This window comes from Plecotus auritus (assembly GCF_963455305.1).
Source record: "Plecotus auritus genome assembly, chromosome: 8".
Classification (NCBI taxonomy): domain Eukaryota; kingdom Metazoa; phylum Chordata; class Mammalia; order Chiroptera; family Vespertilionidae; genus Plecotus; species Plecotus auritus.
Genome location: NC_137782.1, coordinates 118,030,140 through 118,058,116, shown reverse-complemented (window position 1 = coordinate 118,058,116; position 27,977 = coordinate 118,030,140). Strand labels below are relative to the sequence as shown.

General features: G+C 44.3%; 1 protein-coding gene across 10 annotated transcripts in view; it reads left to right on the top strand.

Moving 5' to 3' along the window:
• SMYD1 (SET and MYND domain containing 1) overlaps positions 1–27,977 on the top strand; it is a 45,492-nt gene that overhangs the window by 5,280 nt on the left and 12,235 nt on the right. For 6 of the 10 annotated variants that reach the window (XM_080683883.1, XM_080683877.1, XM_080683884.1 and 3 more), the window contains exons 2-5: positions 15,817–15,993; positions 19,875–20,088; positions 24,247–24,377; positions 26,390–26,428. In XM_080683883.1, the coding sequence (XP_080540009.1) occupies positions 15,817–15,993; positions 19,875–20,088; positions 24,247–24,377; positions 26,390–26,428 (561 nt within the window). The remainder of the gene's footprint in view (positions 1–15,816; positions 15,994–19,874; positions 20,089–24,246; positions 24,378–26,389; positions 26,429–27,977) is intronic. The other 4 variants (XM_080683881.1, XM_080683876.1, XM_080683882.1 and 1 more) reach the window with 1 other exon arrangement.

Here is a 27,977-nt window from a genome sequence, read left to right as displayed (position 1 = left end):
GGAATGGTGCTTGTGAGCCGTTCTAGGAGCCAAAAATACTATTTGATTATTTTTTTTAAACAGTCCCAGGTGTCTTGAATTTAGAGGGTATCTAGCTTACAGATTCCTAACCTGGGTCCATGGATCCTTAGGTAGGGAAACACTGATGATTGGAAGATCAAAGTTTTATGTGGATATGCATGCATGTCTTTCATTTTTGTGGAGAAAGTCCATAGCTTTCATCACTTTCAAAATTACTTTGAACGCAGAAGAAGGTTGAGAACCATTGAATTTATTCGATCCTCGCTTACAGATGGGGAAACTAAGGCTTATGAGGTGAGGGGCCTTCCCCAGGTCACACAGGGGTGAGTCATATGGCAGGACTAAGTCTTCAGGGACTTGTCCAGGCATCATCTCTCACTACTCATTCTCCACAAGTGGACCCAGAATTGCCTACTTAATTTTCTTTTATTCTTGTCAGTCCAATTAACAATATTTAATCTTAATAAAAGGAAGAGTACCCATCCATCAATTTCAGAAGGATCAAAATCTGGTTCTGGAGCCTGAAAATGGTTAGATCCAGAAAAAAACCACAATAATATACATGCGATTACATAGGTAAAAAACACAAGAATATACATGCGATTACATAGCCAAAAAAAAAAAAAAGTGTTTATAGTAACAAACCAGTGTATTAGTTTCCTGCTATTGCTATAACAAATTTCCACAAATTTGGAATTTTAGTGGTATAAGCACAAATTTTATTGTCTTATAGTTCTGGAGGTCAGAGATCTAAAATGGGTCCACAAGGTTAGGTTTCCTTGAGTTTTCTAGCTTCCACAGGGTGCCTGCTGTGATACTGTGTTGGGGGGTTGTGGGGAGAGACTTGTGGGACTGAGACCTTAATCTGTGGGACCCAATGCTATCTCTAGGTAGTTACTCTAAGAACTGAGTTGAATTGTAAGATGCCCAGCTAGTGTCGGAGTATTGTTTGGATGGTGTAAGAAACTACTCCCACACACATTGGAATTGGGTGCAGAATCAAATTTGCATTCCTGGGCTCTATTTTTTTTTTTTGTTTTTTTTTAATATATTTTATTGATACTTTACAGAGAGGAAGGGAGAGGGATAGAGAGCTAGAAACATCGATCAGCTGTCTCCTGCACACCTCCCACTGGGGATGTGCCCGCAACCAAGGTACATGCCCTTGACCGGAATCGAACCCGGGACCCTTCAGTCCGCAGGCCGACGCTCTATCCACTGAGCCAAACCAGTTTCGGCCCTGGGCTCTATTTTCAAAGCCAGCTGGCTTCTCCTCACTTCTGCCACCTTCTTATAAGGACTCTTGTGATTTCATTAGGCTCATCCTGATGATTCAAGATTATTTCCCCAGCTTGAGGATCTTACTCCTAATCACATCTTCAAAGTCCCTTTTGCCAGATAAGGTAGCTTATTCAAAGTTTCCAGTGATTAAGACACTGACATTTTGTGGAGGCTAGCCAGCCTATCGTAGCCAATAATATTAATTTCCTGTTAATCAAATTTATCACAAAAGATATTAAGAAAAAAAAAATAAAGAAGGAGCAAAGACAGTGAATTTTTTCTAAAGTTCTTTAGACAAAAATTTTCCTAGCTATTGAACGATTTTGTTTAAAGAGTTGAAAGTGCCCAGGAGATTATGTAAATGTGTATGTGTGTAGAGAACAACAAAGATGAGAACATGGAAAAAAGTAGAGTACTTTAAAAAGCAAGTACCATCAGCAGGTTTTTTTGTGAAAATCAGACGAGTTATGAACTTCTTCAGGGCCAGTGAAGACAGCTGGGCTTTTAGCCAGTGCAGTTCTATGTGGGGCTGTGGGAACACTAGGATTAGCTGTGGCATTTGCACAAACACTCGTGTGGCCTTTAATCTGGTAACAGCTGGTGGATGGGTGGTAAGGGAGAAATGATGCTATAAATGGAAATAATTTAATAAAGGGGTTAGAGAAATTCCTGAACAGTTAGTTCAGAAAATGAATGAATAACTGTTAAAGTTTTCAGATTATAACATTAATTGTTTGTGCTTGATGATGAGGATAACCACAGTAGTTTCAGAACTATGCCCTTAATTTGGCACTTGTAGCTGTGAAGGTAAGACATGTTGATAATGTCACATGACCTGTTATGGACTGTATTGCTAAATTTTACTAAATAATCCTTAAATGTAGAAGTTTGGGAATAATTTCCTTTAGAACATAGATTAAAGGAAATGCCAGTTTGTCCCCATAACATTGTCATCTTCCCTCAGTTGCATCTGAAGATGTGTTCTGAGCATGAGAAGTGGGGTTTGGCTCTGGCCAGTGTTTCTAAATGGTTAGAGCATAAGCCTGCACACCAAAGGGCCTTCGGTTCTCAGTCAAGGGCACTACATGGGTTGTGGTTTGCTCCCTGCCCCTGGTTGCGGCACGTGTGGGAGGCAACTAGCAGTAGATGTGTCTCTCTCCCCCTCTCTTTTTCCTCTCTCCCTCCTTCCCTCCCTCCCTCCCTCCTACCCTGCCTTCCTCCCTCCTATTCACTTTTTTCTGAAAAAGCAATGAAAAAATATCCTCTGGCGAGGATTAACAATACATAAATAAATAAGTAAATAAATAAGTGGGGTTTGGTTGCAGCTGGAGTGTGGGAAATGCATACAGGTTTGAGTGCATTGTGTGAATCTCATCATGTGACCTGTGGCAGAGAAAAGTTTAAGGATTCCTATTTTAATAAGAGAGATTTTAAAAATAAATAAGCAACTTCTCAGAACTAAAACAAATAACCCTAAATTTATATAGAACCACAAAAGACCTCTAATAATCAAAGAAATCTTGAGGAAAAACAAAATTGGGAATATTATGTTCCCTGATTTCAAACTATACTACAAGGCTATAATAATAAACAAACAGTAAGGTATTGCACAAAAACAGACACATTGATTAGGAAACATAATAGAGAATTAAACTCTTGCTTCTATGGTCAATTAATTTACAAAATAGAAGCCAAGACTATACAATGAAGAAATGATAGTGTCTTCAATAAGTTGAAAAAACTGGTCAGATACATGCAAAAAATATGAAACTAGACCACTTTCCTACTTCATATACAAGAATAAACTCAAAATTGATTAAAGACTTAAATGTAAGATGCAAAACCATAAACTCCTAGAGGAAAACTCATTGACATTGCTCTGAGTAATATATATTTTTGGATATTTCTCCTTGGGCCAGGGTAACAAAAGCAAAAATGAACAAATGGGACTACATCAAACTGAAAAGCTTCTGGCTTGGCTGGTGTGGTTCAATGGTTGAGCATTGACCTATTAACCAGGAGGTCACAGTTGGATTCCTGGTCAGGGCACATGCCCCGGTTTCAGGCTCCATCCCCAGTAGGGGGTGTGCAGGAGGCAGATGATTGATGATTCTCTCTCATCATTGTTTTTTTCTCTCTCTCCCTCTCCCTTCCTCTCTCTGAAATCAATAAAAACATTTAAAAAGAAAGCCCTGGCCGGTTTTACTCAGAAGTTAGAATGTCAGCCTGCAGACTGAAGGGTCTTGGGTTCTATTCCAGTCAAGGGCAGGTACCTTGGTTGCAGGGTTGATCCCTGCCCCAGTCAGGGCTCGTGCATGACTCCCTCAATCGATGTTTTTCTCTCTCTGTCCCCCCCAATTCCACTCTCTCTAAAAATCAATGGAGCCTGATCAGCATGGCTCAGTAGTTGAGCGTTAACCCATTAAACAGGAGTTCCAGGTTCAATTCCCAGCAGGGCACATGCCCAGGTTGGGGGCTCAAACCCCAGTAGGGTGCATGCAGGAGATAGCCAATCAATGATTCTCTCTCATCATTGATGTTTCTGTCTCTCCCTCTCCCTTCCCCTCTGAAATCAATAAAAATACATAGTTAAAAAAACCCAATGGAAAAAATATCCCCAGGTGAGGATTAACTACAAATAAAAAAATACATAAAAATAAAAAGCTTATGTACAGTGAAGGAAACGAGGAGCGAAACAAAAAGACAGTCTACTAAATGGGAGATGATATTTGTGCCAATGATACAGCTGATAAGGGGTTAATATTCAAGTTATATAAAGGATTCATACAAATTAACACTAAAAAAACCCAAACAGTTCAATTAAAAAATGGGCAAAGGACCTGAATAGACATTTCTCCAAAGAGGACATACAGATGGCCAATAGACATATGAAAAGATGCTCAATTAAAAACACAATGAGATATTATCTCACACCTGTCAGAATGGCTAACATCAATAAATCAACAAACAACAAGTGTTGTCAAGGATGTGAAGAAAAGAGAACTCCAGTGCACTGTTGGTGGGATTGTAAATGGTGCAGCCACTGTGGAAGACAGTATGAGGTTCCTCAGAAAATTAAAAATAAACTACCATATAACAGAGCCGTCCAACTTTTGGGTATTCACTCAAAGAAATCCAAAACATTAATTGTAACAGACATACACAGCCCTATATTTATTGCAGCATTATTTACAATAGCCAAGATATGGAAGCAATCTAAGTGTCCACTGATGGACAAATAGATAAGGAAGATGTGGTACATATATACAATGGGATATTACTCAGTAATAAAAAAGAATGAACTTTGCTATTTGTGACAACTTGGATGGACCTACTAGAGGGTATTATGCTAAGTGAAATAAGTCAACAAAGATAGACAAATACCATATGATTTCACTTACAGTTTGTGGAACTGTAAACAAAAAACAAAACCAAACAAACAAAAAAACAGAAACAAACTCATGGATACAGAGAATGTTTTGATGGTTTCTAGGTGGGAGGGGCGGCTTGGGGACAGGTGTAAAAGGGGAGGGGATTAAAAACAGTCATGGGGATTTCAGGTACAGAATGGAGAATATAGCCAATAATATTGTAATAACTATGTATGGTGTCAGATGGGTACTAGACTTTTCAGAGTGATCATTTCGTAAGGTATATAAATGTGTAATTACTATGTTGTACACCTGAAACTCATGTAAGATAGTATATCAGCTGTAACTGAAAAATGAAAAAAATTTAAGCCCTAACTGGTTTGGCTCAGTGGCAGGCGTCCTCAAACTACGGCCCGCGGGCCACATGTGGCCCGCCGAGGACATTTATCCGGCCCGCCAGGTGCTGCTGCCTGTCCTGCTTAGTAGCCGACTCGTCCCGGGCCCGCAGTGCGCATAGGAATTTGTTCATAGTTTTTTTCTTAAACTATAGTCTGGCCCTCCCATGGTCTGAGGGACAGTGAACTGGCCCCCTGTTTAAAAAGTTTGAGGACCCCTGGGATAGAGTGTCAGCCTGGGGACTGAAGGGTCCCAGGTTCTATTCCAGTCAAGGGCACATGCCTGGGTTGCGCACTGAATCCCCAGTGGGGGGCATGCAGGAGGCAGCTGATCAATGATTCTCTCATCATTGATGTTTCTATCTCTCCCTCTCCCTTCCTCTCTGAAATCAATAAAAATATATTTTAAAAAATTAAAAATTTTCTAAAAAGAATAGATGAAGTGGTACATATATACAATGAATTATTACTTGGTCATAAAAAAGAATAAAATCTTACTATTTGCTACAACATGGATGGACCTAGAGAGTATTATGCTAAGTGAAATAAGTCAGATAGAAATAGACCATATGATTTCATGCCATATAATTTCACTTGTGTAGTGTCTAAAAATAACAAAATAAATAAACAGAACAGATTAAGAAGTACAAACTGGCAGTTACAAATTAGTCACAGAGTCAGCATAGGCAATACAGTCAATATTTTGTAATAACTATATATGGTGTCAGGTGGGTACTGGTCTTATCAGGGGGATCACCGTGTAAATTATATAAATGCCTAACAACTATGCTGTGTACCTGAAGCTATAATATTGAATATCAACTGTAATTATACATTTTTTCTAATTATTTAAAAAGGAAAGCAAACATTTGCTAACCTTTGTCCCATGACATACTTTTTACTGGGTTCATAGTGTTTCTTTAAGTGGCAAAACAAACAGACAATAGGCAATCCCTAGGCTTGATGTAAGGAAGCAGTACCACCAAACTTTTTACATTAAAATATGATAATAGTGCAAACAAGAATTCAGCAATGCTCCTCAAAGGTTTAAACGAGCCATTTAAAAATGACATTAGGTAAATGCCATTGGGAAAAGAAACCAACTCTGTATTTCTCTCTTCTCTCTGCAAAAGCCTTCCATAGCGCCCGTTTGCCTGCAGACAGGAAATAATGTTAGAAAGATGACTATATTGGGAAATAATGTTAGAAAGATGACTAGACTATGGGGAACCTGGAATTCGATCGCAGAAGTAAGGATATACTTCTGCGAGTCGAATTCCAGGTTCCCCATAGTCTAGTCATCTTTCTAACATTATTTCCCAATGTGGTGCAACCTATGATCTCGTCAAATAGCTATTTTGTCTCCTATACAAGCCTGTTCTCTACATGGACGCCTTTGACTAATTGCAATGGCTGTCCATAGGAGAACTTGACATTCTCTGAGTACAAACTTGGCCCAGCTTCAGAGGATCAGAACCATGTCTCCTTCCCTCCTGGATGACTGCCTTCCCAGATTCCTCCCTGCCTCACCTCAGTGGGAGTCAGGTCTTCTTCCATCATCCCTACAGCACTCCTGGCCTGCATGCCTCACCTTGCTTACATGTGTTTATGTCCCAGCCCAGCCTGGGGACTGCTCGAAGGCACGGGTTGTGCCTTGTCTATCTTTAAGGCCCTCCATCACCTAGCTAGATGCACAGTGCATAATAGTTACCCAATAACTACTTGTGAAAGGAAGGAAGAGTGGGAGGAACAAGGAAGGAAGGAGAGAAGTAATTGAAAATATTGTAAAATGGGCAAAGGACCTGAATAGACACTTCTGAATAGAGGACATACAGATGGCCAATAGACATATGAAAAAAATGCTCTAAGTCACTAATCATGAGAGAAATGCAAATTAAAACCACAACGAGGTATCACCTCACACCTGTCAGAATGGCTGTCATCAATAAATCAACAAACAACAAGTACTGGCGAGGATGTGGAGAAAAGGGAACATTAGTTCATTATTAGTGAGAATGCAGATTGGTGCAGCCATTATGGAAAAACAGAAGGAGTTTCCTCAAAAAACTAAAAATGGAACTGCCATTTGACCTAGCAATACCACTTCTGGTAATATATCCTAAAAACCTGAAACACCAATCAGAAAGAATATATGCACCCCTATGTTCACAGCAGCATTATTTACAATAGCTAAGATTTGGAAACAGCCCAAGTGCCCATTAGTAGATGAGTGGATAAATAAGCTGTGGTACACTTACACAATGGAATACTATGCAGCTATGAAAAAGAAGGATCTCTTACCCTTTGGGACAGCATGGATGGACCTAGAGACTATTATGCTAAGTGAAATAAGCCAATCAGAGAAAGACAAATATCACATGCTCTCACTTATTTGTGGAATCTAATGAACAAAATGAATTGACCAACAAAGTAGTACCTGAGGCATGGAGGCATGGAACCGACTGACATATCTTGGGGGCGGGTGGTGAGGAATGAGAAGAGATAAACCAAAGTACTTATATACTTATATGCCTAGCCCATGGGTACAGACAACAGTGTGGTGAGGCCTAGGAGGAGAGGTAGAGGCTGGGTGGAGAGAGGTAAAGGTGGGGAGAATTTGGGACATCTGTAATACTGTCAACAACAACAAATATGTATATTTAAATAAAATAAAAAATGTTGTAAAGTTCTCTGGGTACTTGAGGGATGGGATGTTCTTTAAGATATGTCTCCTGCCCCTTGGATTTTGAGGGGAGTCCTCCTGGCTGGCTGGGAGTTTTTAAGCAGCCAGCCAGCCAGAACTGTTGGTCCCGTGCTCTCTGGCTAGAGGGCTCGCCTCACTTGCAGAGACCTTCTCTGTGTGTTTATCTGTCCAGTAATTGGTTATTTCCATACAAGGAGTTGAGCAGCAGCTGCCCTTCCATGCCTCTTGACTGTGACAGATGACATAACCCAGTGCCTGCAGAGCAAAGAGTGAGTGGGGACCGCTGGCTGGGGCAAGCACACTGCAGGCAAACCAGGTGGGCTTGGCGGCTTCCTTTGCCCTGTGTGCTGGGAGCAGTGTCAGGCCTCAGAGGCCCCTCTGAGAATGACATCCCTGTGAGGATGTTGATCGAAAGGGTTGTTGTGAAGGTTTAACAAAAGAGAATTGCTTGAAGACATATTTCAAAGTGTGGTGTGAATGGGACTCTTGTGGGGCCTGGGAAACTGAGACTAGGAGAAGAGAGACTTGCTGGCGACCAGCCACGCCATCTGATGAAGCACTTTCTCCTGGAATCCACAAGGTTTTAGGGCTTCATGTCTTTTGGATTTTCTCTTATGTGAGCTGTAAAGAAGGGGATAATGTATTTCTGTGGAGGAAGTACCTTTTTCACCCCACAGGGGTCCTCTTCCAGCCCGGAGGTCTTTCTCTCTGTTGGCTGCCAGGGAAACAGTGGGTGCTGGAGGGGGGCAGAAGCTCATACTCACGTGGCTCAGCGTGGCTATGTGACAGATGGATGGGGAACGGGGTTGGCGGCTACTGAGCACTCATCCTGTGCCAGGCTCTGAGCTAGTTTACTCGTTATTTTACTTAACCCTCCAAATCACTTCAAGAGTGGTAAGATTTTGGAATTTCTTTTTGAAAAAAAAATATTCTTATTGATTTTCAGAGAGGAAGGGAGAGGGAGAGATAGAAACATCAATGATGAGCGAGAATCATTGATTGGTTGCCTCCAGCATGTCCCCTACTGGGGATCGAACCCACAACCCGGGCATGTGCCCTGACCAGGAATGAAACCTTGATATCCTGGTTCATAAGTCGATGTTCAACCACTGAGCCACACAGGCTGGGCCTGGAATTTCTTTGTAATTTTCTTCTTGCTTGAATTTTTAAAATAGTAAGTATGTTTCATTAAAAAAGTAATAGTCATTCGTCTAAGAGATTATAATGATCTAGCTGTTGCTATTCTCATTTTCACATAAGGAAACCAAGGCTCAGAGAGGTTAGAGTACTTTTTAAAAAATATATATATTTTTATTGATTTCAGAGAGGAATGGAGAGAGAGAGATAGAAACATCAATGATGAGAGAGAATCATTGATCGGCTGCCTCCTGCATGCCCCCTACTGGAGATTAAGCCCACAACCTGGGCATATGCCCTTGACTGGAATCGAACCCGGGACCCTTCAGTCCGCAGGCTGACGCTCTATCCACTGAGCCAAATCAGCTAGGGCAAGGTTAGAGTACTTGCTTGAGGTCACACAGCCAGTAGATACTAGTATCAGGAATTGAACCCAACCCAGACTGACTCCAGGTCTGACTTTCCATAATACCCATCCTGCCACCCCTGTAAGGAGATGGAGATCAGAAGGACACAAGTTTAAAACTTCCCATTCCTGCCTACCTGATACTTCCCTGCATACCCCACCGGAAGGAGTGGGATTTAGGTTTTCTCTCATCTCTAGATTCTTGCTGCTCAGAGTTGGATCACCTGGAGCTTGTTAGAAATGCAGGGTATCAGGCCCCACCCCAGACCCATTGAATTAGAACCCAGTTTTTAAAAGATCTCTGATGACATGATGCCCACCAGAGTCTGAGAAGCCCTGCTCTGCATCACACAGACTTCTCTCTTCCTTCTCAGTTAAGCCTTAAGAGTAGGTGAGGTAATGGAGAGAAAGGTCAGCCTCATTCTTCGGTGATCTAAATTAGGAGATTACTCAATGCTTGCTGGGTTTCTCCAACTTTTAAAACTTGACTCTAGGCTCCAGAAAAATTGTGGAATGGAATCTAAAACAGGTGTGTGAGCCTGTAGACAATAGTTTGGAAGTTAACACTTGGAACCCACTATGAGTTCATCATGAGAAAAAGAATCATTTCAAAATCATCACATTTTCTTTCTCTTTAAAAAAAAATTATTGCTTTGAGAGAGGGAGAGATTTGTTGTTCCACTTGTTTATGCATTCATTGTATGTGAATCAACATTGTATGTTGATTCTTGTATGTGCCCTAATTAGGGACCAAACCCACAACCTTGGCGTATCAGGACGACGCTCTAACCAACTGAGCTACCCAGCCAGGACACATTTTCTTCTTCTGAAAAGTAATGAAAAGTTTATTATAGCAGAGTGATTGTAAAGAATCTCATGAGCTAATATGAAAGCGACATATTATTGAACTGATATTGAATTGATTCAAGACCTGATAAGTGGTTATATACATGATTGTAAAGGTCTACCACCCAGTCTGGGATGAAGTCTTTCTTTGCTTTTTTATTTTAAAATATATTTTTATAGATTTCAGAGAGGAAAGGAGAGGGAGAGAGAGATAGAAACATCAATGATGAGAGGGAATCAATGATCAGCTGCCTCCTGCACCCCCACTACTGGGGATGAGCCCGCAAGCCCAGCTTGTGCTGGGCTGGGGGAAGTTTATATTGCATCACTCCAGGGCTCTGTCTTCCCCTTCTCCTGGACAAAGTGGTTCTTAGTGACTTTGAAGACATGAGGGGCATTCCAACTGAATTTCTTATGGACATACCTGTAGCTCATGGCAGATAGACTATTCTCTAAGCAGGCCCTGTTAGTAGTGTTTTAAGTCAGTTCACAGGAGCCTGGAGGCAAGTGCCATGGCAGGTGTATTCTCTCGCTTTGTGCCAGGTTAGGAAGATCTGCCCTAATGAGACTCCCAAGCAGTGTCAGCCAGAGAGGGCAGTGCCAGGGGTGCATACCCAGTGCAGGCAATAAGGGGGCGCTCTCTGCACAGGATTGAAAAACAATAACAAAACTAGTAAAAGTCAATTGTCACGGTGCACTAGCAATTCTAAACAATGTCAGAGATAAAATACGCTTCCTTGAAAAAAAAAAATCTATGTTGCTCTAAAAAAAAAAGATTGCTGTTGAGTAAACCTCAAATCAGCACATTTTGAAATTACTTATCCTTGAATAAACATTGTATTCTGCCTGGAAGTTAATTTGGAGGACTCTCAGTTGGATCGCCAGCCCCTAACACATGCGCACTTGACTGCACTGTTTGCTGTCAGGTAAGTTTTTAAGGTTCAGAGTTGTTGGAGCTTACGCTGGCCACAGTGATGTCTCCAATCCCCAAGACACCACATCTCCCTGCAGTGTAAATAGCTTAGAAATCAGCAGTAAAAGATAAAGAAGCAGAAGTTCTGTTATTCTAGGTGACCACTTGGAGTTTTAATTAGCTTTTAAAAGAATATGTTTTTATTGATTTTAGAGAGGGAAGGAGAGGGAAGAGAGAACCATCAATCGGCTGCCTCCTGCACGCCCCCTGCTGGGGGCTCTGGGGGTTGAGCCAGCAACCTGGGCATTGTGCCCTGACCAGGAACTGAATAGGCGACATTGCGATGCATGGGATGACGCTCAACCGACTGAGGCTGAACCACGGAGGCCAGGGCTTATTAGCATTTAAAATGTAAAACAATGCAACAGTGTGAGAACTATGAAGTGTAATATATATGTTTGGTAGATACAAATTTTAGTTTATACATGAAATGTGTATGTGAATATATATGTATTTGAATAAAAATATGAAACATTATACTAAACTATTTAAAAAAATATCATATGGGTGTAAAATATTAGAGCAGGCTCAGTGTGGGGTTGTTCTATGCTGGGCGCCCCCTTAGCAGATTGGCATTGGGTTCCAAGTGATAAGTTGTAGGTGACAGCCAGCATGATTGTGCTTGCTTCTAGCTCTTCTTCTCCAGCCATTTCCTGGTTGTCCTGCTTTGTTTGTATTCCTGGTCTGGATGCTGATACCCTCGAGGTGGGCAACTGCTCCTCTTTTCCCTTCCCAGCCTAAGACACGCTCTCTGATTTGCAGATGACTCGAAGATTAGCATAGTGAGATAATGATGACAGAACAAAATTCACAATGATCTGAACAGTTTGGAATACTACACTGAAAGCAATCAGATAGGGGTGAAGGTGAGGATCTCACTTCAGGTTAAAAAATTCAGTGTCATGAGAAAGTATTGGAGGTGGTGGACATGTTCACTATCAAATTGCACATTTGAAATACATGCAGTTTACATATGTCAATTATACTTTAATCAAGCTGTTTAAAAAGGCAATGACAAATGGACAAACAGAGGGCAGCTCTGACTTGGCTGCAAAGCCCTTGAGAAAAGCTGGGAGGTTCTAGTGACTATAATTGTAATTTGACCTTAAATAAGTGTGAATTTTTTGCTAAAGAAGCTAATGGAATCACAATGTCCAGATCCAGGAAGTGTGAATAGCACCACACCTGGAAACCATACTCTGTTCTGGGCACCATAATTTAAAGTTTCGTGACCCAGGGTCTCACCCTTGAGTGGCCAGGTGATAAGATTTGGAGCTTCTTTGGGATCCAAGTTACCTGAGTTCTTCAGCAACCCAGTCCGTGCTCATGAACCTCATGTTCTTCCCAGAGAATGCAATCCTGACTTGAGACAGACGTGAGACATACATAGCTCCCCTCCTCCAGGGGCTTGGAGACCCCACTAAATGGTCGGGGTCTCATGTGAGTCCCTTGTATTCTATTCTGCTGGGTATTCAGGACAAATGACCTTCTTGAGCAGGGTACCCTGTGTGGCATAGTTAGGATAGGCTGTGGATTCTATGCAACTCACTAAGTATGCCAGTGTGTGATTCTCCTTCCTCTCTCATTAGGAAAGTGTAAAGAATGCGAAGTAGTGATGAAGACATAGTTATGGGAATAACCTTCAATCTGATCTAACCTGCAAATAAGTAATAACCGTTCAGGCCCTTGAGTACTTTATCATTATTAACAAACTAGAGGTCTGGTGCATGAAATTCGTGCACAGGGGTGTGTATCCCTCAGCCCAGCCTGCACCCTCTCCAATCTGGGACCCCTTGAGGGATGTCCGACTGCCCATTTAGGTGCGATCCCACCGGGATCGGGCCTAAATGGGCAGTCGGACATCCCTCTCACAATCCAGGACTGCTGGCGCCCAACTGCTTGCCTGCCTGCCTTCCTGATTGCCCCTAACCACTTCTGCCTGCCAGCCTGATCACCCCCTAACCACTCCCCTGCCAGCCTGATTGATGCCTAACTGTTCCCCTGCCAGCCTGTTTGCACCTAATTGCCCTCCTCTGCAGGCCTAGTCACCCCTAACTGCCCTCCTCTGCAGGCCTGGTCACCCCTGTCCTCCCCTGCAGGCCTGGTCCCCCCCAACTGCTCTCCCCTGCAGGCCTGGGTCCCCCCCAAATGCCCTTCCTTACAGGCCCAGTCACCCCCAACTTCCCTCCTCTGCTGGCCTGGTCACCCCTAACTGCCCTCCCCTGCAGGCTCGATCACCCCCAACTGCCCTCCCCTGCTGGCCATCTTGTGGCGGCCATCTTGTGTCCACATGGGGGCAGCCATCTTTGACCACATGGGGGCAGCAATCTTGTGTGTTGGAGTGATGGTCAATTTGCATATTACTCTTTTATTAGATTGGAGGATTACTGGTGATGGGGACACAGCAGTGTGTTAAGTTGACCACCCACAGGCCTCCAGAAAACTGGACTCTAGGCCCAGGATCTAGCTTAGAGCAGTAGCCCATGTAGTGCCCTTCGCTTGGAGCAGTAGCCCATGTAGTGCCTGTCTCTCCATCCCTTGGTACTATGTTGGAACCACTGGGCCTAGCCTTTGGGCTGGTCCTTGAGCCTGATGCCTTAGCACTGGCTGCTGGATCTTGCTTGATTACCCTGCTAAGCTCACTTTCCTTTGGCTGCAGGGACATGCAATAGGCACATCAGAGAACATCAGAACAGTGTGAGATTTTCAGAAATGTGTATAAGGAACTGCTGAAGGAGCTGGGAATGTTTAGCTTGGAGAAGGGAAATGAAGGGGAAGCATGGCAGTGGTCTTCAAATTTTAAAAAAAAATATTTTATTGATTTCATAGAGAGGAAGGGAGAGGGAGAGATAGAGAAACATCAATGATGAGAGGGAATCATTGATTGGCTGCTTCCTGCACCCACCCTACTGGGGATTGAGCCGAAGCCCAGGCCTGTGCCCTGATTGGGAATTAAACCGTGACCTCCTTGTTCATGGGTTGACTGTCAACCACTGAGCCACACCGCCTGGGCAGTCTTCAAATTATTGAAGGGCTTGTTTCATTAGACAAGGATCCAGATGGCCAAATTATGTTATAGGAGTCTGTTTTTCTGGAAAGCAAACTCAAGCTTAACACAAGGAGGAGGTTGACAGTAATTAGGATTAGCCAACAATGAACTGTTCTTGGAAGAAGCAAACTCTTTGTCACTATGGGAATTAAAAGTCATAGTCAGGGATAGACACAAGGGATTTCTGTACTTGTATATTCTGTTGAAGGTTCTTCCTGCAGGCTCTAGAATTTCACATTTCTAAAAGCCCTTGTTTTCTTATACTTTAGAGACCCATGTTTAGATTGTTAGCCCCAACTTGAGTTTCCATACCCACTTTCTCCCAGGGAGCTCAACACTTCTCTGTATGTCACCTAACTTCTTCCCGTCATCTCTCCGCTTCCTCGGCCAGGATTTCTCTCCCACATTGTGGGAGTATACGGTTGGGGCTGTAGATATTGTGCATTATCTATAGGCCCCGTGAACACCAGATTTCACTCATCCTGGGTGTTGAGTTATGTTTTGAAATATATTTCCTTCATGCTAGCCCATGACCTCGTCTGTCTGAATCATGGCTTTAACATGGGGAGGCATGGGACCCCAATGGAAACTCTGGGAAGTCAGAAGCATCTTCCCACATCTCTTCCTCACCCACCGAAAGGGCATGCATTGTTCCTCTACATCACTTCCACTCTCTCTGAACTGGGTGACTACATCAGATAACACCAGTGACATCAGTAACCCTCTGATTCTTTTTTAAAAAATATGTTTTTATTAATTTTTATTTTTTTGGAGAGAGGAAGGTAGAAGGAGAGAGAGAAACATCAATGATTAGAGAGAATCATTGATTGGCTGCCTCCTGCTCTCGCCCTATTAGGGATGGAGTCCATAACCCAGGCATGTGCCCTGACCTGCAATCTAACCGTGACCTCTTGGTTCCTAGGTCAATGCTCAACCACTGAACCATACCGACCAGGCTAACCTGGTGATTCTTAATGCTGCAAAAACACAGAACTATGACATATGTCATAATGTGTAGACCTAATTTTGTATAAAATATATCATGTTTCTTGTTGCATCATATTCTGGATAGTTATGATTTTTTATTCTTTGGGAAAAGGGACAGTTCATTTCAACAATGAGAAGGACAGGCCACACAGAACGCCCCTCCCATGCCACGGTACCAATAACCTGTGCATTTTGACATCAGTACCATGAGGAATTTCCACTCACTCCCTTTGCCTAGAAGACGTCCCTGTTTCTCAAGTGTCTTCTCCAGTGTGTGCCAGGAACACTTTGTGCCTCACCTATCACAGCGCTCCTCACACTGTACGGTGATTGCAAGCTCCCTGTCCCTCTGGTCACTTGTGGGAGTCCCGGTGCCTGTAGGTCCTACACCTATACTTGCCGAGTTAAATTGAAGGGCTTACTAGTATATGCAGAGCTCAGTAGTGTTCCCATTTGGTTCACTTTAAAATATCTGCTAAAAAGATAGTTACAGCTAAAGGGCCTTCGGAAGCCCAGCCCCTCTCTTTGAAAAGTGGGCGTTTGAAGCTTAGAAAGACAAGGATGGCCCCCAGTCTTTGAAAGGCCAGTGTGGTCCCTTTTCATGGTACCCCCCGAATTCAGTCACCTTTTCTCCCTCTGTTTCCAGCCTCGTTAACTTTGTGTGCCACACCTGCTTCAAGAGGCAGGAGAAGCTCCATCACTGTGGGCAGTGCAAGTTTGCGCGTTACTGTGACCGCACCTGCCAGAAGGATGCGTGGGTAAACCACAAGAAGGAGTGTTTGGCCATCAAGAGATACGGGAAGGTACCCAATGAGAACATCAGGTCAGAGCGGGGCCCTGCGGAAATGTTTGGGATTTCCGGATGCCAGGTGGGGATGGGTGGGGGCGGAGGGGTGGCAGTGACAGCATTCCCAGGCCCAAGGAAGCCTGGCTAAGTGCAAAGGAGGTCAGAGCCCCCAAGAGACCGGATATGGCCACGTCTATGAGCTCCCTTTAGGTCTGGGAGCCTGTCTAAGAGGAAGGACGGGTTAATGGCTCCAAAATATAGACCCAGGCTGGAGCTGGCTGCAGACTCATTCTGTATGGCTCCCTAATATTTAATTTAAAAATATTGATCTGCCAAAGTTCAAAAATTGGAAATTTCACATTAAAAAATATAGGTTTTTTTGGCCTGTTTTGGAAAAATATCTGAAGATTTGGCAAAATGAGCTAGAGCTCAATACATCTACCCCCTTTACAAAATATGGAGTTTTTCAAGGAACCACAGCCTCACTTGTCCTGCTGGTTGTACGCACAGCCCTCTGCACCGAAAGGCACTTGCATTTGCAACAGTTAGTGGCCTCCCTGAGCAGCCATCGCCAGAAATTTCAGGGCTAATGCCTTGGGAGCCCCAGTTCAAGAAATCCCAAGTCCTGAGGCTCCACCAGGGGAGGGCCTGATGCTCTACCAGGGCCAGGGGCTTATGAAGCTGGCAGTGGAGAGCAGGGGAGATGGGGAAGGGGAAGTTGGGGTCATCTTTATCATGCTTGTAGGATATGACGTTAAAGCACAGACAGGAATCATCATATGCTGGTGATTGTTAAAAAATATATTTTTATTGATTTCAGAGAGGAAGGAAGAGGGAGAGGGAGACAGAAACATCAATGATGAGAGAGAATCATTGATTGGCTGCCTCCTGCACGCCCCCCTACCTGGGATCGAGCCTGTAACCCAGGCATGTGCCTTGACCGAGAATCAAACCGTGACCTCCTGGTTCATAGGTCGATGTTCAACCACTGAGCCAAACCAGACATGCTGTGACGATAATTTTTAGGAAACTGCAAAATGAAAATGGCTCAGTCAGCTTCCCTATCCCCATTACTTCCAACTGTTGAAATCCTACTGCATTTTTTGGTAATCTCACATGCAATTGTATGCATGTGTGTATGTATGTATTTATGCATTTATGTATCTATTTATTTGTTAATCCTCACCAGAGGCTATTTTTCCATTGATTTATAGAGAGAGTGGAAGGAAGGAAGGGAGGGGGATAAAGAGAGAGAGAGGTAGAGAGGGAGAGAGAGGGAAAGAAAGAAAGAAAGAAAGAAAGAAACATTGACGTGAGAGAGACACAGATTGGCTGCTTCCCGCACACACTCTGACTAGGGCCGGAGATGAAACCTGCAACCCAGGTATGTGCCCTTGACCAGGAATTGAGCCCCACTACCCTTCGGTGTGTGGGCTGATGCTCTATTTACTGAGCAACACTGGCCAGGGCTTTATTTATTTTTAATTTCAACTTTATTGAGGTAGAATTGACATAAAATTGTAAGATATTTGAAGTGTGCATCGTGGTGATTTGATATACATGTACATTGTGAAAGGATGTTCCCCATCTACTTAATTAACACAGCCATCACCCTACATGTTTATTTTTTGTGTGTGTGTGTGTGAAAATATTTAAGTTCTCTCTTAGCAAATTTTAATTATACAATACAATGTTATCAATACAACCATCATGTTTAATATTAGTTTAGAGGCCCAGTGCATGAAAATTCATGCACTAGGGTGGGGGGTGTCCCTCAGCCCAGCCTGCCCCCTCTCACAGTCCGGGAGCCCTTCCTCCTGATGGCTTAGGCCCACTCCCCACAATCTGGCCTCCCTCTGCAGGAGGTGACCGGGCCGATCAGGGGAAGGCGCTGCCCCCATCACCCCACCTCTGCTGCCACTGCCGGCTGCCGCGGCTTTGTCTGGAAGGATGTTCGGCTGTCTAGTCTAATTAGCATATTATGCTTTTATTATTATAGATTCTTAGAGCATATCCATCTTGTAACTGAATGCTTGTATCCTTTTTTAAAATGAATTTAATGGGATGACATTGGTTAATAAAATTATATAGGTTTCAGGTGTACAATTCTATAATAAATCATCTGTATAGTATATCATGTGTTTATCACCCCAGTTTGTGTCCTTTTACCAACTTCTCCTTATTTTCCTCAACCACCAGTCCCTGGCAAACACTTTTCTATTATCTGATTCTGTAAGTTTGGCTTTTTTTTTTTTTTTTTTTTTTAAAGATCCCACATATAAGGGAAAGTATGCACTATTTGTCTTTCTCTGTCTGACTTGTTTCACTTAACATAATGTCCTCAAGGTCCATCCATGTTGTCCCAAATGGCAGGCTTTCCTTCTTTCTCATGATTGCATATAAAAAATATCACCTCTTCCTTTCCCATTTATCTGTTGATGGCACTTAGGTTGCTTCCATGTCTTGGCTATTGTGAATACTGCTGCAGTGAACACGGGGTGCAGGTATCTCACTGATAACTTACCTGTCTCTAAGGCCCGGAGCCAGTGTTCCCTCCTGTGACGAGGAGGTCTCTCCCTCCAGCTGCACAGTCCCAGCTGGTAATTTCCTCTGATACTGGGTTGAAGTATGTCGCCCATTAGTCTTAATTTCTGAGCTTTGTGACATTCTTCCTAACATTTGGAGGTAGCAGACACCCCAGCCTGAGTTTTATTTTCCCCAGTTGTATCCTGCACTCCATGTGGGGACATCTTGGTTCTCAGGTGCTGGGGTCCCCGGCAGGGCATCTCTGTGGAAATAACCCCCTGACCCAAATGAGAGGAAAAAAGGGCCATACTTTGCCAAGGGGGTTCCTCTTCAGGGGGTTTCTGTTCTAGGCCACCAGTCCTTCCCTGGTGCCTGGCCAGTGAATGGCAGAGTTGCCAAAGTGTCTCTTGGTTACAGGCTTCATCTTGTGGGTATGGGCTGCTTACTAGTTAACAGGGGGTCCTCTCTGCCCTTAGGATTAAGTACACCCCTCTGTCTCACACTCAAAGCCCTGAGCCCTCTGCTCCAGCCAGGCCAGATCCCGCCCTGCTTCCTGCTTATGCCATGCTCTTGGCTGCATCCAGGCCTTTGCTTATACTGTCTCCCCATCTAGATTGTTTTCTTCACCTTCTCTTTATCCAGTCATTAAGAATATAAATAAGTTCACACACAAAGATCTCCCAAATGCCTCTGGAGATTAGCATGACAGGGAATATAGTATGTTACCCTCATTTTACTGGTCATTAGAGAGGTTCAGGGAGGTCAGATGACTTGCCCAGGGTCACACAGGAAGAAGTGGAAACAGGTCATTAGGCTCCTTCACCAGTGCTCATCTCAGTTAGCCATACTACCAGGCGAGACCCAGGCTGCCATACCTCATGGTGTCCCCAGGCCCCATGCAGGGTCTCCTAGACCCACGTGACCTGGCTTCTGCCCACCTCTCCCCTTTATTTGCTTTTTACTCCTCATGCCCTGTGCTCCTGCCTCCTTGGTCTTCTTGCTGTTTTTCCTTCATGCCAAGCTCATTCCTCCTTCAGAGGCTTTGTACTCGCTGCTCTTTCTCCATCGCACACAGAGCTGGCTCCTTCTGTTCAGCTTGAGTGTGCCTCACCCCTGCCACCTCCCTGGGTCCCCTTGTCTTCTCCTCCACCCCCTGCCACTTTCTATCATGTTACCCGATTCTATTTTCCGCATAGCATTTAACACTAGTTTAATGATCTTTTAAATTTTTGTCTCCCCCACTATAAGAAACTTCATGATAGAAGAAATTCTGTCTGGTTCAAAACTGTGTCTTGGGCCTGACACTGTGCCTGGCATGCATTAGGCACTCAGTATGTGTTTCTTGAATGAATGGAAGCAGTGGGTCTCCCTAACCCTGCCCTTCTCCTCAGGCTGGCTGCACGCATCATGTGGCGGGTGGAGAGAGAGGGCACCGGGCTCACAGAGGGCTGCCTGGTGTCCGTGGACGACCTGCAGAACCACGTGGAGAACTTTGGAGAGGAGGAGCAGAAGCAGCTGCGGGTGGATGTGGATACTTTCTTGCAGTACTGGCTGCCCCAGAGCCAGCAGTTCAGCATGCAGTATATCTCGCACATCTTCGGCGTGGTATGGTTTCTCAGGAAGTGGGGGTGGGGGTGAGTGACAGCTGGGATTGTCCACCGAATAAGTTTTCAGGTGCTGCCAGGCCAGAGTGGGGAAGAGGGGCCAAGAGAAGAACTGGAGGGAGACAGAGCCCTAGAATGAACAACTGTCATCCTGTCTTCTGTCCTTCTGGTCTTGTTTACTATGAGGCCATTCCTGCCCTATCTGACATTGGCATCCCAGCAAGACTTTCCATGATCTCTGAACTGTAGACCTGGATGTTATTTTACCTCCTTGTTTATCTGCATGTCCTGTATTCTCTCCTTCCCACTTTGAAAACAAAGACCCAATTACCATCCCTTCTTGCCTTTAGTCACCTTGAAAATAAGGCCCTTCCTTTTCTGAGGTCTGAGGGGAAGGATAATGGGAGTAGTGGGTGTGGAAGCCAGAGAGAGGGGAGTAAGGGCCCCTCTCTTGCCTCCCTGAGTGTCCAGGAGGTGGGGGTGGGAGTCCAGTGGGTCACCAGGTCTTGGGCTGTAAGGATAGATGTCTTCTTTCTGGCAGGGCCAGCACCTTCTGTGGGGTTGGTGAACAGGCTGAAGAGGGAGGTTATTTAATATTAACAACAGCATGATCAGAACCAATATCTCTAGTCTTTATCATGTGCCAGTGCTTCTGTAATGTCAGAGTTCCCCAGAGAAATAGTCAGCTATCTATCTATCTATCTATCTATCTATCTATCTATCTATCTATCTACCTACCTATTGACAGACATGATTTATTTTAATGAATTAGCTCTTGAGATTATAGAGTGTAAATTCAAAATCTGCCGGTAAGCCTGCAGGCAGGACACCCCAAAAAAGAGTTGTGGTTTGAGTCCAAAGGCTGACTGCTGGCAGAATTCCTTCCTGCTCATTGGAAGTTAGTGTTTGTTCTATTAAGTTTGTTAACTGATCACGAGGCCACCTACGTTGTGCAGATAATTTGCTTTATTCAAAATCTACTGATTTAAATGCTAACCTATCCAAAAAAACACCTTCACAGAAACACAGAATAATGTTTGACCAAATATGTGGGTACTGCAGCCCAGCCAAGTTGACATATAAAATTAACCATCATAGCTTCCCATGTATTATTTTATGCAATTTTTACAACACAAGATGAAATTTGTGCTTAACATTCCTATTTTATCAATAGAAAGCCTAGGCCCAGAGAGATTTACATGCTTTCCACAGGCCACACAGTGAGCTGGTGTCCATGGAAGGGCTAGAAGCCGTCTGCCTGGTGCCAGAGTTGCTCCTCTTAGCACTGAGGCTCCACAGGCTTGGGTGTCATAGACCTTCCTGGGTAACCCCAAGGGGCCTGGTGGCTGCAGCCACAGAATGGCATAATTACCAAAGTGTAGAGCTAAAAGGACCGTAGAGATCATCTGGTCCAACTCACTCAACCTACAGATGGGAAAATGGGGTTCAGAGAAGAAAGAGATTTAACTAAGGTAACACAGCTTGTTAGTACTGACAGGCTTAACTTCATGTATGTATTTGCTGAATGACTGAGGAGATTGAGTGGAGAAAGTGACAGTCCTCCAATTTTATAGCAAATAGCCATGTGCTGTACATATCAATATACACATGTAAATGTATATTTTATTATGTATAGTATTTATTCCTGTTTATTATTTATATATAAAGCAGAAATTTCTGTGCAGTTGTCAATGTAGTTTAGGTTATATTTATTCTTATGCATTTTCATACCATGATAGCAGATATTTGGAATCTGTTTCTATAAAGAACCATTTATTTTTAAGGGAAAGGAAATAAATCGAGTGTCACATGAGTAATAACCAACTTGATTTGTCTTGGATTTATAAATACTAGTAAATGTTGCACTTACCAGAATTTAAAATTGTGAACAGGGAGTATAAAATATCCAGCAGACACAATAAAACAGAAATGTCAATTTTCTCTTATGAACAGCTATAGGAGTTAAGGGTGGGTAGACAAAGAAAGCAGGGGACGGACACACACACACACACATACACACACACACACACACACAGTAAGGCAGAGTAGCTCATGGAGAGAGAAACCAAATAGATACTGGGGAAGACTCATGTGAGACCCAGGTACAGGAAAAGGAGAGACTTTCAGAATCAACATTTCTATCTTTGGCCTTTTTACTTTTATCACTAGTGACCCGGTGCACGAAATTCGTGCACATTAAAAGGGGATTAATTAGAGGAAATAATTTAATATTGCCATTTGCCCGTTCTCTATAATAGAAGTGTCAGAGATGAAAGAAAATTAGTAAAATGTATAAGAAAACCTTCCTCCTGTCAGAGTCTGGGGCACACCACCGGACCCAGAGTCAAGTCCTTGCCCACCCACATGCGCCTCAAAATTGCGTGAAACCCAGACCTGGCCGGCCCCCCCGCATTGGGCTAGATCCAGACCCGACCAGTCCCACCCTTGTTAAGCCCTGCTGGGCAGGGGACGTAGTCTCAGGTCCTATGGCCTGGTGCCAGGATGGGGGGCGTGGCCTGAGGTCTCCCAGCCCAGACCAGGGTGGGGGCGTGCCTTGAGGTCCTCCATCAAGCCCCACCAGGTGGGGGACATGGCCTGAGATCCCCTGTCAAGCCCTGCTGGGTGGGGGGCATGGCCTGAGGTCCCCCGTCAAGCCCCGCCAGGCATTGGGGCACAGCCTCAGGTCCCCCATGAAGCCCTGCTGGGCGGGGGCGTGGCCTGAGTTCCCCTGTCAAGCCCAGCCAGGCAGGGGGGTGCAGCCTCAGGTCCCCTGGCCCGGTGCTGGGGTGGGGAGCACGGCCTGAGGTCCCCTGTCAAGCCCCACCTGGTGGGAGGTGCTGCCTGAGGTCCCCCAGACTGATGCTGGGGCGGGGGGAGCAGCCTGAGGTCCCCTAGCCCAGCACCAGGACAGGAAGCACACCTTGAGGTCCCCCGTCAAGCCCCGCCGGGCAAGGGGCGTGGCCTCAGGTCCCCTGGCCTGGCACTGGGGCGGGGGGTGCAGTCTGAGGTCCCCCAGCCTGACGCCAGGGCAGGCGGTGCAGCCCGAGGTCCCCTGTCAAGCCCCATGGGGGCAGGGGAGGGCGTAGCCTCAGGTCCCTGCTGATTGCTCGTTAAGGCTCCTTATGGGAACTTGGCCTCAGCTGTGGGTGCAGCCATCTTTGTGATGGAGTGATGGTCAATTAGCATATTCCCTCTTTATTAGATAGGATTTTTTTATTGATTTCAGAGAGGAAAAGAGAGGGATTGCTGGGGTTCTTGTCCCAGCATTACGAAGGGTTCAGCAATCTGGAGAAAGGCTGTGCGTAGATTCAATAAGGAGGAGTCCAAAGATGAAAGATAGTTTTGAAAGGCATTGGGGGTCAGAGGAGCTTCAGCTAAAGGAGCTAAAGACTCCTTTGTCTCAGGACCCCGTGCTTTTTATTAACACAATTTGTCCTAAGGCAAGGTGGAGATAATACACTTCAAAGGGTAGGGTTTCAAAGGGTAGGGTTTATAGAAGGATTGTCAGATTGGGGAATAGCCTACAGCTGTTCAGGTGTTTGGCCAACAGGAGGCAATAACATGTAGATTAAGATGCCCTGAGCTGTCTGGCAGCAAACGATTATCCTATTCAGGTTTGGGGGAGATGCTTTTTAGCCTTTCCAACAGGCAACCACATATGTGACTCAGCCCTTGTTGAGCCCCCAAGCTTCATCAACCTTTTGATGAAACTCTTGTAACCATGACATGCTGCAACTGGCTCCCAGCAGGGACAGAGAGAAACATCAGTGATGAGAGAGAATCATTGATAGGCTGCCTCCTGCCCACAACCTGGGCATGTGCCCTAATCAGGAATCGAACCATGACCTCCTGCTTCATTGGTCAATGCTCAACCACTAGGCCACACTGGCCAGACATCTTTGGACTTTTTAGAATACAGCTACCCAAAACTTTCAAGGCAGTGCTGCATTTTAGCAAACATGGGAGTCTCCCATGATACTAATTTAGAGGGTCATTTAGAATCACACAGAGAACAGAGACATTTTTTTTTCCAGACTCTAAGCATTTCCAGGATGAGACTGGTTTTCTACTTTTTAAAAAGCACCTTTCAGTAGAGAGGATGGTGTTGTGTCCCTAGTCTGTGTGTGTTAGCTGACTCTTTGTCTTTTTCTCTGGGTAGATTAACTGTAATGGTTTCACGCTCAGTGATCAGAGGGGCCTGCAGGCTGTGGGCGTGGGCATCTTCCCCAACCTGGGCCTGGTGAACCATGACTGTTGGCCCAACTGCACCGTCATCTTTAACAACGGCAAGTGAGTATGTCTTTCACTGGGGGTGCTGTGATGGGGGTGGGGAGACCTCATGGTGTTCTCGCCACTTGACTTAAGGCAAAGTTTCATGAACTAGAATGGTTTTCAAATGGGAAAAAAATAGAAATTTTATTGTAGAATATTTGTGGTTAGGAGAAAGGTAATGGGGAAGCTAGTAGAGAACTCCACATGGGTAATTTCTGAGTCTTTGTATGTTTCTTGACGTTGCCTAGTTATGTCAGATAAACCTCTAACTACTATTTTAAAACTTGATGCCTTGATCCCTAGAGGTCATTACAAAACATCAACTGAGAAGCATATATCAGTCAAGGTCCCAGCAGAAATCCAAAGGCATACCCAGAGTTTACCTGAATGGAATTTAATAAAAGGACTATTCATAGAAGTGCGAGTAGCATTTAAGCAACTAATAAAGAACAGTGAAGTGTCCAGGGTCTTGCTATAGCATGAAACCATTATTACCTCTAGAATGGAAGGGCAAATGGAAGAAGTACTGTTTTTGTGCTTGCTGAGAGCCACGGGAGAGATCCTTTCCAACAGTGTGGCTGTGCCACTGCTAGAACCACACTAAGGCAGAGAGGGAGCCAGGAGACTAAATAGCCCAACCACTCTCCTCCCATCTCCTGATCTCTTCCCATTGGCCAAACCCCAACTAGAAGCCAGAGGGCAAAGGAAACTGGTGATGAAGTCCTCAGAGGTCAGTTAGCACCCTCCTCCAAATAAGGCACAGAGGGGACAGAAGGGAATTTGGGGGTGGGACACAAATGGAGAAGAGTCAGTAAAGAGGGTGAGCCCCGGTTTTCCCTGGCTTAGGCTGGGGGGATTTGGGGAACGAGGCCTGAGCAATTTTGCTTTTGCTCTTAGAGACAAGCTCTTATGACGGATACAAGTTGACTGAGTCATCAACAATGAGCAAGTTTCCCCCCGCAAACTTCCTGGAAAACAAAGACAATGGTTTTTGGTTCTTAGCCAAGATTCAAGCTTAAGTTCCAATATAGCGGGGACTCTAGTTTCCCTTTTCCTTCCTATTTCTGGAAGCAAGGGCCCACATGACACCAGGCTCTTCAGCAATTGAGAAAATCACTCAAGACAGGGAAGTTTATTTTGGATCCAGATGATAATCTTTTCACAGCATTTGTGTTTTCCCTTCCTATGCCTCTTGGGGTCACTTCATGGAATGCTCCCCAGACAAGCTGTTGTCCAGGGTTAGCCTGGTTGGTAGAGAGGGTCAAATTCACTCACATACAGGGCTGGTCTTTCTTGAACCCCTTTCACTAAGCAATGGTGACCCAGGTTCTTCTTTTCGCTACATGTAACTGCCCCAGGAACCCGGAACTCTTTTTCTAGATCAGCTCCAGTGTCTGCGTGGGCTTCTATGCAGCCACTAATTTGGAGCAGCCATATTTTACCCGGGCTTCTTGGTTGTTGTACAAGAGAAGGTGACTTTTCAGTCATGTCTAGCTTCCTGCCATAATGGAAAGAACACTGGTCATGATGTTAGGAGCCCAATTCACACCCCAATCATTTTATCTACTACCTGTGTGACTTACCCAGCCTCCATACATGGTTCCAACTCTCCATGAGATAGACATCAAAAGAGGCAACACTTATCTGTCCAAGGTTCTTGTTAGTGGGATAATATGCTTTTCATACCTTTTTTTTTTTTTTTTTAGTACTCTACTTTTAAATGCATTGTCTCATGAGTCTTACTACCCGGTTATAGATGAGAACAGAGGCCTGGGAAGGGAAGTCACTTGTCCAGGGCTGTGTACTTTTGAACTCAGAACATCTCATTCCAAATCCAGTGACATTTCCACTATACCAGACACATCTTTTCAAGTGAGCCCAGCCACAGGGGCTGGACGACAGGGGCTGGGCTAGAGATTGTTGTTATGGCCAAAGCTTTCATTGCATCTGAAATACTGTGCACCTTTGCTAGCTGTGTGGGATCCGTCAATAGTAATGATGTCCATTTGGGTGTCTGTTTTGTCTTTCAGTCATGAGGCAGTGAAATCCATGTTTCACACCCAGATGAGGTGGGTCAGTTCTTTCAAACTTCCCTGCTCCTCTGACCCACCTCCCTCACTTGCCTGGTTCCCAAGATGCCCCTTCCCAAGATTCTGTGGCTGCTGTCTGTCTGTATGTCCTTCTGTACCCCAGAGTCTCATCTTTTTTGAATGCTGTATTCTTTGTTCTTTAAAAAAGAATTTTTTTGGTGTTAATCCTCACCCGAGGATATTTTTTCCATTGCTTTTTCAAAGAGAGTGGAAAGGAGGGAGGGGGGAGGGGAGTCAGAGAAGAGAGAGAGAGAAACATCGATGTGAGAGAGACACATAGATTGGTTACCTCCCGTATGCACCCTGACTGGGGCTGGGAATCAAATCTGAGACCCTTCGGTGCTTGGGCCTATGCTCTAACCACTGAGCCATGCCGGCCAGGGCTATTCTTAATGCATTTAATCATTTTGTTCTTTATTCACCCACTACCTGACATGCCTTTGTTTTCTTTTCCTTTTTTTAAAAAATGTTTTTATTGATTTTAGAGAGAGAGAAAGAGAGAAAGAGAAACATCAATGTGACAGACTGCCTCCTGCACTCCCCCTACTGGGGATTGAGCCTGCAATCTAGGCACCTGCCCTGACCGGGAATCGAACTGTCAACCTTTTTGTGTATGGGATGACGCTCAACCAACTGAGCCACACCGGCCAGGGCTACTTTGTTTTCTTCCTTTCTCCTCTTTCACGCCTTACTTCTTTTGTTCCTCCAACCTCAAAGCGTGACTGTCTCTTCTGGTCCACATCATCTTGGCAAAAACCCAGGTTCTTCCCTCTAAACCCTGCTTACCATGAAGTGAGGACTGCTGATACTACTGACCTACTAAAGGACTATGTGTTTGTTTATAACCCCCAATCTCTCACCCAGACTGGGTTCTGAAAATCGCACTCATAACTGTGATATATTGATAAACTTTTATTCATAAATTTTTATTGATAGTATTCTGTTTACTGCTCTGGCCAACTATGAATTCGTGGTTTAGGTTAGATTTTACTTTTGACTTTTCTTAATCACAACCAAAAGGTCCCAGATGGATCTTTTTCTCAAACGAGGCTTAAAAGTACTTGAAATGCTCTTTGGATTTAGAACAAAATGCTGCATGTGAGTTTGGGCTTTGGGAATGCAGGGGCGGATTGGTTTGTGCACCTGAGACTGTGTTGGCATGCATTGCACGTGACTTTGAACGATTAACATCATCTCCTGGGCATTTTGTTCCACATCCATAGAGCAAAGGTCAAGATGAGAGCATCTCTAGGGACCTTCCCAATCTCTAAAAAAAATATTTAAATTACTTGCCTACTCGTGGCTGAATTGACTGAACTATAAAATTGCAGAGCATTACAGATGGGAGGGGTCTGGGGTCCAGAATGGAGCGGTAGTCACTATTCATTCCTTGATCCCCAATTCCAAGTTAGTAAATGGGGTATGCATTTTTCGTATTTACGTGACATTAAATTATTTTGGTTTTGAAAATTCGCTAACAGCATTGAAATAATTTGAGACACTCCGAAACCTTGTATGAACTAGCTTA